Consider the following 12,540-nt stretch of genomic DNA (forward strand, 5'->3'; position numbering starts at 1 on the left):
TCATAAATTAACCTGACAATTATCTCCTTCTTAATTAATTAATGAGGAAAAAAATTTGACTCTGTTAAAAGAATATCTATATACATCTCATTTAGAAAAAAGTTTCTCACAAATATAACATGTTTTGGATATTTCACTACAAACTATAGCCGCGTTCGGATTCCCTATGCTCCGCCACTCCACGCGGAGCGGCGTCCGGTTACAATTTCTGGAGCTCGTCAAAGCTCGCTCCGCTGTGAGGAGCGTTGCCGAACATGCAATATATATAGGTGGAAATAGATGAACAGATATAGTAAAATGCGTCTATATACATTCGAATCTACAAATTTAAAACATCATATAACTCAAAATGGAAGGTACCTAGACAAATTTAAAACGAGTAATTTGAGAGCCGAGGTACTAATACGGTGCTTGTGTGAATAAAATGTAAGGAATTTTGTGACGCCGAAAAACAGTCCCTGAAACCCGAGGAAAGGAGGACAGAACCAATTAGCCACCACGGTCGCGTCACCGGCCGCCGCTCGTCTCCCTCCGCCTATAAACCGCGCACCCACACACGGCCACACGGCACCACACCAACACAGACGCACGCCACAGGAGAGACCGCGCGCACGCTCTCTGGCGACGGCACGGCGGAGCCACCACCTCCACCTGAGACTCTGGCGCCGGGACCCACCTGCCACCCGAGACTGCTACCCCGCCACCTCGTTGACAATGGCGGTGGCGCGGCTGCGCTCGACGGCGGCGGCGGCCGCGGCCCGGCTCCAGCCGGCGCTCGCGTGCCGCGGCGACGAGCGGCGGCGCCTCGGGACGGCGGCCGCCGCGGAGGCCCCGGACGCGGTCGTCGGGGCGGGCGGCGCGCGGTGGGAGCCCATGGGGGCCCGGGAGTACTACGACTACCGGCGGGCCATCTACGGCGAAATCACGCACAAGGCCATCCTCGTCGACGCCGCCGGCACCCTCCTCGCCCCCACCGAGCCCATGGCCCAGGTCGGCCTACGCCCCCCTCCCCCCATACGCCGCACCTCCAATTCAAGCCCCCTCTGTTTGCTCCGCTCGATTCTGCTGGCCGTTCCCATGGTTGACAGCGGCCTGCATGTTCTCCATGCGGCGCACACGCCGAGGCAATGCGTGATGTTTTGGATCGATCTGATCCGTGCTCCCGCAGCCGTTCCGTTCGCGCATGCTCGTAGATTTGGGTTCTGTGAACCTGGGCAGATTTGTTTCTGCTGCCCATTTCTGGGTTGTGTGTGGATTTATTTCTCCATGCATGACGAATTACGGATGAAATATCCCTTTCCCGTGCTAATTGGGCATGCATGCGGCGGTTTGACTAATAATATGGCTTGTGCTCCGAATGTTTATTCAGGTGTACAGAACAATAGGCGAAAAGTATGGGGTGAAGTACTCGGAGGATGAGATCTTGATGAGGTACCGGCAGGCATATTCGCAGCCATGGGGCAAATCGCGGCTTAGGTATGGCATTTACCTTTGGGCTGGCTGTCCTTTTGTTCCAAGTGCGAGTTTGGGTGTGATCTCGCTATTGGAGTATCTTGGATGGCCCTGTCTGATTTTCTTCTTGTGCACTCGTATTGAAATGAATAAATTGCATTTAGGATGGGGATATTCTTGCCGTAAATGCCCTTGTTCAATTTAAACAAGGATTATTCATCAGGAAAGTGTGGACTAACTTGTGTTTCACTTACTTGAACTTATCCTTTTTAATCAATTGGAATGAAAAGTACCGCCTCTTCAAAATTGAGAGTGACATGCAGATATGAAACAATTTCAAGCAGAGTTATTTATCCGTCAATCTGAGCTAAGCTGCAAGCTAAGAAACGTTTCTTACAAGTAGAATTCCATAAGTAAAGTTCCCACCAGAACACAGGAATATTTGCAAGAACAGCTTTGAGGATTCTATAATTCTCAATGTTCAGATTAAGATCCAGGAACTGGAATGGTCCCAAGTTTTATCTGGTGCTTGATGGAATCACCTTCTTAGATATGGCTGAGATAGTTTTATTTGTCTTTAATGGTGCTAAAAGAATAATTGTGGGGCAGGAACGTTGATTCTTAAGTTTCACATAGTATTCAGAAAGTAGAGAATTTATTCTTGTTCTAGAATTCGATCCTTAAGTTTCTGGCATATTCATAAATTTTAGCTGGTTTGTGTGCTTTACCAGCACTGAGTATCCTGGGTGCGTTTTTCATAATACTTATCAGGAGACAAATCTGAATGGGAAATCGTACGAAACAATTTTTCGTAACATATATATGGACGGCGGTGATAGGTAGTACTGGTGATTTGATTCTTTTGTTGCTTATCAGCCTCGCATTCACGCATTCAATCCCTCCTTGGAACTAGGAGTTATCATGTCACAAAATAAAAACATTCGAGCCTCAGGGCATGTGGATTTTTATAAACATTTGTTATTCACCCAGTCAAACATTTCATGTTAACACCTCAAACCTGTTAGTAAAAAATATGCTGATGCATGGAGTAATGTTTTTCAATATCTCCAGGTATGTTGATGACGGGAGGCCCTTTTGGCAACATATAGTTAGTTCTTCTACAGGCTGCTCAGATTTACAGTACTTCGAGGAACTTTATCATTACTATACAACTGAGAAGGTAAGATAAAAAGTTGTAATAAAACATGATTTGAAACCATCTTAATTGTATGTTTGCCTCACAAAGTGTCTTATGTTTGCTAGGCCTGGCAGCTCATTGATCCCGATGCTAAATACGTTTTTGAAGCATTAAGAAGGGCTGGTGTGAGAACAGCTGTTGTATCCAACTTTGACACCCGCCTCCGGCCACTTTTACAGGCACTGAATTGTGATCACTGGTTTGATGCGGTTGCTGTATCTGCTGAGGTGGGTTCCATTTACATACGAGCTGCTTTAGCTAAGCCTGTTTACTGAACCTTGATCCTGTAGCTACTGTCCTGTGTATCTAAGTTCTACTTTCAGTTTTCGTATTAATGTTCGCCGCTCAACTCTGTTCTCTGTTTTTTCTGCTAACAGGTTGCAGCAGAAAAGCCAAACCCAACAATATTCCTGAAGGCCTGCGAGTTGTTGGATGTGAAGCCTGAAGAGGCTGTGCATATTGGGGACGACCGTCGGAACGATCTGTGGGGAGCTAGGGACGCAGGCTGCGATGCCTGGCTTTGGGGCAGTGATGTTCACTCCTTCAAGGAAGTAAGCCTTCTGTCATGTCTGGTCCAAAACTGAACTACAAATCAATTATTGCCCTTGTAGCAAACATGGCATCTAGGAGTGGCATTTCGCCGTCAGTGTAGTTGGGATTAATTACACACCGCAAATAAAGATCTGGCCTCCATGCTGTTACCAAGACTAGTTTATTAGGGTCCACTGTTGTATTATAGACTAAGTAGTTAGGTGCACCCTGGTAACTTTTCAATTTTGAGACATGCCTTTCTATATCAGCTGCAATTTTCAGAAATTATATGGTTGCTCACATGAACACATCTGTATCGCAGGTCGCAGAAAGGATCGGGGTTAGCGTGGGTATGGGCAACAATATGTGAAGCGCTACGCTTGCTCGTAAGCGGGCTCTACCGTGCCTCTGGCGGCCGTCATGGATTGCTTCCGTTCCCTTCTTCCCGTCGAGTATGCTCGCCGAGCCCCCCTGAGCTTCAATAAAAAGGCTGGGAGGTGGCGCTTAGTCTGCCTCCTCTGTACATAGTGCCGGCCCTTCTTTGCTCAGGTGTGTGTGTGGCTGTCCGGCCGCTGTACATATTTTCCATGGAAGCGAGAACTGATGGCAGTGTCTCTTTGTGACAGGCCTTAATTCTATATTGTAGCAACAATGTGTGTAATTAAGCGAACTCGATTTACCCTTTGGATAGTTCCTGATATGTGCTCTGAAATCTGTGTTTCACGAGTTAACGACCCCAACGTTTTCCCTGCATTTTGTACATTGGATTTTGTAACATTTTGCTGAGGGTATTGCCTGGCGGTGCTTCATATAGTCTGTTACATCACTGCGTGTGATATTTTGAAGTCAAACCGTGGCGAAGACAGACTTTGAGAGTGTGCTTGAGCCTATATTCAACCGAGGAGACGTTGTGGGTACTTCAAATTGGATCTCCCCGGCTTCCTCAACTGATGCGAGCACTCCTGATTCTATGCGCGACGCCACAGCTCACGTCGATCAGGACGGGCTTCTACCGTTTTCCTCGGCTCTCAGGTCCCATGACAATCCTGGCTTCTACCGTTTTCCTCGGCTCTCAGGTCCAACGACAATCCTGGGCAGCCATGTCGTCTGATGATGAATTACATGATGTCGAAGGCCTTTGTCAAAACGTGTAGTAGCTAACACTCTGCTCACGACATCGGGTATCTTGGTAGTACTCCCTCCGTTCTTAAATATAAGACCTTTTAGAGATTTCACTATGAATTACATACGAATGTATATAGACATATTTTAGAGGGTAGGTTCACTCATTTTGTTTCATATATAGTTCATAGTAGAATCTCTAAAAGGTCTTATATTTAGAAACGGAGGGAGTGCTTAGTTAGATAGGTGCGGCGATTATTTATCACATTAAGCGAGACGGTGGAGAACCCTTGCTGAAGCATCTGGTGTACTTTGGCCGGGCCATCTTCACACAGATTAAAGGAAAAACAAATTTTAAAGCCGGAGAACGCAGGATCGATCCCTGGTCTGCGACGGAGATCGCCGAGGCTCACAGGCACCCCACACACTTCTTGTTAGTGTGTAGTTGTAGGGGCGCGGCCTACTTGAAGCGACCCGAGCCAGTCTTCTCGGTTTTCTTCTTCTTTTTTCTTTTCCAATTTTTTCTTCTTTTAGTTTTCTTCTCCATTTTTTCCATTCTTTTTTGATTCTTTTTTCTTTTTATATTTTGTCTTTTGAATATTTTTGTTTCTTTTTCGGTTCTAATTTGTTGGGTTCTCTTTGTTCCTTTCATTTTCATTATATTTTTTTTGTATATGTCAACAACGTTTTTTTAATACAAGTTTTAACATTTATCAAATATAAATTTAACACTTTTTGAATATATGGTCAATATTTTTTCTATTACATTTTTTGTTAACATATTTTCAAATGCTCGATTATTATGTCTTGAACAAATGTTCAACATTTTTTAATTCCAATTTTTTTAAATGCTTGATTAACAGTTTAGGGTTTAGGGTTTATAGGGTTTATGGTTTATGGTTTAAATAAAAATATTAACATTTTCTGAATATATGGTCAACATGTTTTATATACACGTTTACCATGTTCCAAAGGCTTGATCAACATTTTTCAAACACTTGTTCAACATTTTTCAAATGCTTGATCAACATTTTTCAAATACTCGTTCAACACTATTTGAAGAATGTTGAACGAGTATTTAGAAATTTTTTGAACAAGTATTTGGAATAATTCATACTTATTAAAAATGTTGAACAAGCATTTGAAAAATGATGAACGATCATTCGGACAATTTGAAGATGTTTACAAAAAATGTTGATCACTTATTAAAAAATGATGTTTTTTACCATGTGTATAAAAAATTTAATCAAGCATTCGGAAAAAATGTTGAACAAGTACTCAAAAGATGTCAATCAAGCATTTGCGAAATGTTAAATGCGTATAGAAAAATGTTGATCGTGTATTAAATAAATGATGAAATTGTTTGATCATGTGTATAAAAATGATAATCAACCATTTAAAAAAATATTGCACAAGTATTTGAAAAATGTTAATCAAGCGTTTGAAAATGATAAATGTGTATAGAAAAAATGTTGACTATGTATTCAAAACATGCTAATCTTTTATTTAACAACTATTAATAAAAAATTAAAAAATGTATAAAAATGTTGACCATCTATTAAAAAATGTGAATAATGTGTAGAAAAATTATATTTACTATTTATGAAAAAAAGTTCATCTTCTAATTGAAAATTTTTAAAACTGTTTTCTAGGAAAATGTTGACAAGATATGACAAAAAATGTATGATTTGTATTGGAAAAATGTTACAAGTGTATCAGTAAAAAACATTATTGAGATATTCAAAAGATGTAGAATAATAACCAACAGAACAAAGAAATCGAAAATAGAAAAAAATGTAGAAACAAAATGTAAAAGTGAATGAAAGAAAAACGGAGAAAATAAAATAAAATAAAGGACAAAAAACAATGTCCGATCAGTTGCCGGACGCGAGCGATGTGGCATGCTCCAATTTCATCATTGCATCATGCTCTCTTTGCTCCTAATCTGCATGCTTCGCCTACATCCTTGCCACATGCGTCGCTGATGCTGGCATCGCGTGATACTTCCTACGGTCGGTGATCTCTTTCGTTTTGTTCGCAAGCCACTTCTTTGCTTGCTTATCCAAGAGGCTTTCACGTGTCAACATAATCTTTGCATCCTTCATGTCCCGTGCGATTTGCAACCTCTCCTCTTCTTGCCATCATTTCTCTTCTTGCGAGACTTGAGATCGGCAAGAAGTTGTGTCCACTTTGATTTGCCATTCAATATCATCCAACAAGGGCTAAAATCAAACGACTTCTTCTCTGTCTCATGATACATAGTGGCCACTTCCATCACAGTCTAGCAAACAAAATATGCATAACAATGAGAATGTAACAAAGAACATGCATATGCAAATGATGATAAGGTGGAGTCAAAAATGGCACGTGAGTTGCCACTCCCATCCCACTTTGAGGGCGGCCAAGCACTTGTGAATAATATCTGACGTACGTGTTCACTTTCGGCTGGATGATCCCTCATCGCTGTTGGAGAGATGCCACATTGCGGTTTGTGACGATAGGATGCGACTCCACATATTGCTTTTGTTGATGATGTTCCTTACAAAATCTTCTCCCAGTACTTGTTCGCCTATTGCTCCGTGTCGATATTGGATCCATTGTTGTGGTCAACCAAGATTTAACAATTTTTTTATATCAAAAGTTGAGAATGCCGAACCTCTAGGCTTTGTCGTCTTTGCCATCTTCTTCTTCTTGCTCGAATTGGAATTTGATGTTGTCCCAACTTCAAATGTAGGACCAGTTAGATCCCCCAATTCGAACTCCATTCAGGTGAGATCATTATTATCATTGATCATGCACGACATGATCAACTCCTAAGTCATTAAGCATTCGTCAAGTACTAAATGAACTACTGGTATAGGCCAAACATTGAACATGGCACAGACAACCACAAGGAAATTTACACGTTTCATCACATGCCCGCTCGCCGCGTACGGATAGGGTAAGGTCTAAATACGTTTTCACTTGTCAAGCCAAACAATCATCCATTCGAACCATTGGCTTAACACACTGGGAAGCGGACCTGCATGGCAACCTAGCCCTGACAAGAAACTATGGAGAGTGGGAACTATGGAGAGTGGGAATGAGCACCCGAGCTCCAACGTCCCTTTTAGTCCCATGTAAAAGAAACATAAGGGACTTTTAGGGACTAAAATGGGTTATTTGGGACTAAAGGAAGAAGTCCCTATGGGAGGGTCTTTTTGGGACTTTTTTGATACTTTTCCAACAGTGTCCCTACTTTTAGTATGTCATTTAATAACTTCTAGTACATTACTAGGGGTAACATGGTCTTTTTACATGTCATTTAATGACCTCTAGTCCTTGTTTAGTCCCTGGAAAGAAACGGGTAGGGACTAGAAACTTTTTAGTTGGGACTAAGGTGGTGTTTCTTTAACTAGGGACTAGACTAAAAAGTCCCTTTTAGTCCCAAGGTTAAGAAACAGGAGGGACTTTTCCTTAAGGGACTAGAAAAAGACTCTATTGGAGGGACTTTTTCTTAAGGGACTAGAAAAAGACCCTATTGGAGGGACTTTTTTCTTTAGTCCCTGAGACTAAAAAAAGTCTAGTCCCTTGAAAAGAAACACCACCTAAAAAAAGTCCTAAGACTTTTTAAAGAAACATGGCCTATATGTCCTATCCAAGGGAGCAATTAATTGGATCCCACACCTGCAGTTCTACGATGATACAGAGGTAATTGTTCGTTCGATCTAAGATCCAGTGGTCGAGTTTTCCCAAACTTGCAGAAACACCCTCAGAGACTCCCAAATTTGTGAGCACAACTAGAGGCTTCAACACTAACCGTTCAGTCTCCTACCCGACGAACCTCAAGTTCCCGTATCATAGTAGCACGGGAGGTGCCCGCACACCTGAAAATTTACCTTCCATCAACCACCAAGCACGGAGCAGGAGGCGGCCAAAAAGAACACTATCCGTCCAATCCAACAACCACTGAAGGGGCCACATCCCAAATAGTAAAACACAACCTCCATCAAAAGAAGAATGAAAGCATCTAAGGCCCTGTTTGGAACCATAATAGATTATGATAATCTGGATTATGAAGATAGATTATATAATCTGGTTTATAAAAATAATCTAGGTGGACATGTTTGGAGGCCAGATTATATAAACTGTAATCCAGGTTTTACATTGCATAATGACATGTGTGCCCTCTGTTTTTTTAAAGGAGGGTGGCGGTGGTAGGACTGTAATTATCTTCAACTTTACAAGGGTAATGGATCATTAGCAATCCATAATCTGATTTTAGCTCGCATAGAGTAGATTATGAGTTTTTAATAATCTATCCATCTAGTTTTTATAATCTACACCATAAGCTGTCCTGTTTGGAAATAGAATAGATTATAAAAACTGAATTATATAATCTGGGTGGTTCCAAACAGGGCCTAAAGGAGTCCATCCGCCAAATGGAAAGCACTAGATGAATTGAAAAAATAGCCTTCACCATCCGGCTAGCCCGAGCAGCGTGCAACAACCGAGCACCCCGACAACAATTGCTCCTCCGAATGGACAACCTTAGCATGCAAGTACCTATAGAGAAAACAACCTCGAACGGCCAATTAACCAGTGGAACAACGACTGTGACACTGGGTAGGCAAGACAACAGAGTAAGCATTGCGACATGGTGTAACGAGCTACAAAGTTACCTGGCAACACCAAGCAACCAACCAGTCAGGGGAATTGCTACTTGTAAACTTAATTGGAATTTTCCTTGTTATGAACATGAGAGGAGATACAACACAGTAGATATGAGTATTTTCCTTAATGAGAACCAATGTTATCGAACCAATAAGAGTATTAAGCAAACACTCACCGTCCGCACCTGCACAAAAAAAACCAAACACTTGCACCCAACGCGGGCAAGAGGGTTGGCAAGCACCATAAACTCATTGCCAGCGAGGATTAAATACTGACAGATAGATAATATAAATATAAATATAAATAACAGAAAATAAATGACGAAGCCATTTTTGTGGTTTTTGTAATATAATTTGAGTAGACCTGGGGGCCATAATTTTTGCTAGAGGCTTCTCTCTTGAAGATAATATACGGTGGGTATATAAATTACTCTTGGACAATTGGCAGAATAGCGCATAGTTATGACATTTTATTCAAGGCAACGATCATGTATATAGGAATCATGTCCGTAAGAAAGTATACCGACTCATGCCTGCATCTACTACTATTACTCCGCTCATCGACCGCTATCCAACATGCATCTACAACATTAAGTATGAAACAGAGAAATGTTTATGGCAACATGACATGATGTAGACAAAGTAAAGTCAATCAATATGAATAAACCCCATTGGTTGATCCTTAATGGCAGCAATACAAATACGTGTCATGTCCCTTTCTGTCACCGGGATTGAGCACCTCAAGATTGAACCCATCAGAGCGCACCACTTCCATTGAAGATAAATCAATCTAGTTGGACAAACCAAACTGTTAGATCGGAGAGAAATACGAAGCTATAAAAATCATGCATAAAAGAATTCAGAGAAGACTCAATTAATATTCATGAATACTTTGATCATAAACCCACAATTCATCGGATCCCAACAAAAACACCGCAAATCAAATTACATCGAATAGATCACCTCCGGAATCATGTTGACATTTGATACACACAAGGCATTCCTCCGGTGCCCGGGAGTTGCATGATCTCATGGTCATAGAAAGAGATACTTGGCATGCAGAAAGCAGTAGCAATAAACTGACGTGATCACATGCTACGTTCATAGTTTGGGTCTTGTCCATCACATCATTCTCCTAATGATGTGATCCCGTTATTAAATGACAACTCATGTCTATGGCCAGGAAGCCTTGACCATCTTTGATCAACGAGCTAGTCTTTAGACGCTTACTAGGGACAGTATGTTGTCTATGTATCCACACATGTATTTGAGTTTCCAATCAATACAATTCTAGCATGGATAATAAACGATTACCATGAACAAGAAAATATATTATTGCCTCTAGGAATATTTCCAACACTTTCATACACTTATAGCTCTAGTGCATTAGTTGCATGGAAATCCCTACTCCTCACATTGATATCGATTAATGGGCATTTCCATAGCCCGTTGGTCCGTCTAGTTTATGTGAGACTTTCTTTCCACTTTGACTACTTTTGATCCCTACCCCCATACTCTATTCCACCCATATACTATATCCTTGGATCATGCTCATGTACTGAGTGAGGTTGAAAATGCTAAAGCGCGTTAGAAGTACGATTCAATTACCCGACTTGACACTAAGGTGCTCATGATTTATACTTGCACGGTGAGGTCGGAGTCATGCCATGCTTATATGACAAAATGAGTAGGGAATAATATTCTTGAAGGATCGTATATTTTGAATATAAATGATTATGTTTTTTATGTTTATGGATATTATTTTGTTGATATCAACTAGTTTATCATTTCTCAAGGTCGTACCTAAAAGATATTACATGTTGGGTAGCATGTCGCATCAAAAATTCTATTTTCATCATTTACCTACTCGAGGACAAGAAGGAATTAAGCTTGGGGATGTTGATACGTCTCCAACGTATCTATAATTGTTTACTATTTCATGCTATTATATTATCAATCTTGGATGCTTTATATGTATTTATATGTTCTTTTATATCATTTTTGGGAAGTATCCTATTAATCTAGTGCCTAGTGCGAGTTGTTGTTTTCTGCATGCTTTTGTCTTTTCATGAAACCACTACCAAACGGAGTCTAAACGATATGATACTTTTTGATGAGTTTTTTTGGACAAAAGAGGACATGGAAGCTTCGAAAGGAGGCAAGAACCTACATGAGGAGACGACAAGGCAATAGGGCGCGCCCATGGGGGTAGGCGTGCCATGTTGCCTTGTGGGCCCCTCATGGCTCCGTCAGACCTAATTCTGCACCTATAAATTCTCAAATATTGGGAAAACATCATAAAGACAACCGAAACACTTTTTCCGCCACTGTAAGTCTCTGTTCCGATGGAAAACCATCTAGAGACCTTTTCTGGTGCCCTGTCGGAGGGGGAATCGATCATGGAGGCCATCCACATCAACCTTGATGCATCCATGATGTTGTGTGAGTAGTCCACCATAGACCTACAGGTCCATAGCTAGCACCTAGATGAATTCTTCTCTCTCTCTGATCTCTTCGAAGGTGTCTGTTGGGTTGGCGTGAATCGAGACTGGGATTTGTCACTCCGTATGACGGAGAGGTATCTCTAGGGTCCACTTGGTAATACATCATCACAATGAGCTTGCAAGCAATGTGACTAAGAAGTTAGTCACGATATCTTGTATTACAATGAGTAAAGAGACTTGCCTATAACGAGATTGAACTAGGTATAGAGATACCGTTGATCGAATCTCGGGCAAGTAACATACCGATGGACAAAGGGAACAATATACGAGATTTATTGAATCCTTGACATCATGGTTCAACTGATAAAGATCTTCATAGAATATGTAGGAACCAATACAGACATCTAGGTCTCGCTATTGGTTATTGGCCAGAGAGTGTCTCGATCATGTCTGCATAGTTCTCGAACCCGCATGGTCTGCACACTTAAGGTTCGATGACGATTTGGTATTTGTGAGTTATGTGTGATGGTAATCGAATGTTGTTTGGAGTCCCGGACGTCACGAGGAGATCCGGAATGGTTCGGAGGTAAAGATTTATATATGTGAAGTCATATTTTGGCTATCGGAAAAGTCTCGGGTTTTTCCGGTATTGTACCGGGAAGCTTCTAGAAGGTTCCGGAAGCTCCCGGAGGAGGCCGGAAGTCCACCAAGGGTTCTACCACATCCCAAGGGTTTGTATGGGCTGAGTAGAGACATTGTAGCCTTATTGGGCCAAGCGCACAAGTCCCTCAAAGCCCATGGAGTTGGGAAAGGTGGAAAGTCCACCTTTGTATGGAACGGAAGGAGGGGGACTAGGATTCCACATCCTCCCCCCTTGGCTGCGCCCTGGGCTTGGAGGGTCTGTTATCCATGCCCCTCCACCTATATATAGAGGGGAGGGGTCTCCCCAAGAGTACACACAAAGCCCTTGGCGCCCATCTCTCTCCCTATACCGTTTTCTCCTCCGTTCGCGGTTTCGGTAGCGCTAGGCGTATCCATGCCAAGATAGCACCACCACCACCACCACCACGCCTCGTGTTGCCAGAGAACTCATCTACTATTCCGCCCTCGCTCTCTGGATCGAGGAGGCGGAGACGCATCG

The 12,540-nt window shown here is 42.0% G+C and overlaps 1 protein-coding gene across 1 annotated transcript; it reads left to right on the forward strand.

Annotated features, from left to right (window-relative positions):
* Positions 1-569: 569 nt before the first annotated feature.
* LOC123424908 (haloacid dehalogenase-like hydrolase domain-containing protein 3) lies at positions 570-3,912 on the forward strand. Its single transcript, XM_045108599.1, has 6 exons — positions 570-990; positions 1,370-1,476; positions 2,524-2,632; positions 2,716-2,877; positions 3,028-3,201; positions 3,504-3,912. The coding sequence occupies exons 1-6, from the start codon at positions 715-717 to the stop codon at positions 3,549-3,551; spliced, it is 876 nt and encodes a 291-aa protein (XP_044964534.1). The 5' UTR covers positions 570-714; the 3' UTR covers positions 3,552-3,912.
* Positions 3,913-12,540: the final 8,628 nt, after the last annotated feature.

The sequence above is a fragment of the Hordeum vulgare genome, chromosome 2H (genome assembly GCF_904849725.1).
Source record: "Hordeum vulgare subsp. vulgare chromosome 2H, MorexV3_pseudomolecules_assembly, whole genome shotgun sequence".
Lineage (NCBI taxonomy): Eukaryota > Viridiplantae > Streptophyta > Magnoliopsida > Poales > Poaceae > Hordeum > Hordeum vulgare.

Bases quoted from the DNA above. Each gene is read 5' to 3' on its own strand.
- LOC123424908 (XM_045108599.1), top strand. From the start codon at position 715: ATGGCGGTGGCGCGGCTGCGCTCGACGGCGGCGGCGGCCGCGGCCCGG. The intron at 2,878-3,027 runs GTGGGTTCCATT...TTCTGCTAACAG, and splicing joins CGGTTGCTGTATCTGCTGAG to GTTGCAGCAGAAAAGCCAAA. The intron at 3,202-3,503 runs GTAAGCCTTCTG...TCTGTATCGCAG, and splicing joins ATGTTCACTCCTTCAAGGAA to GTCGCAGAAAGGATCGGGGT.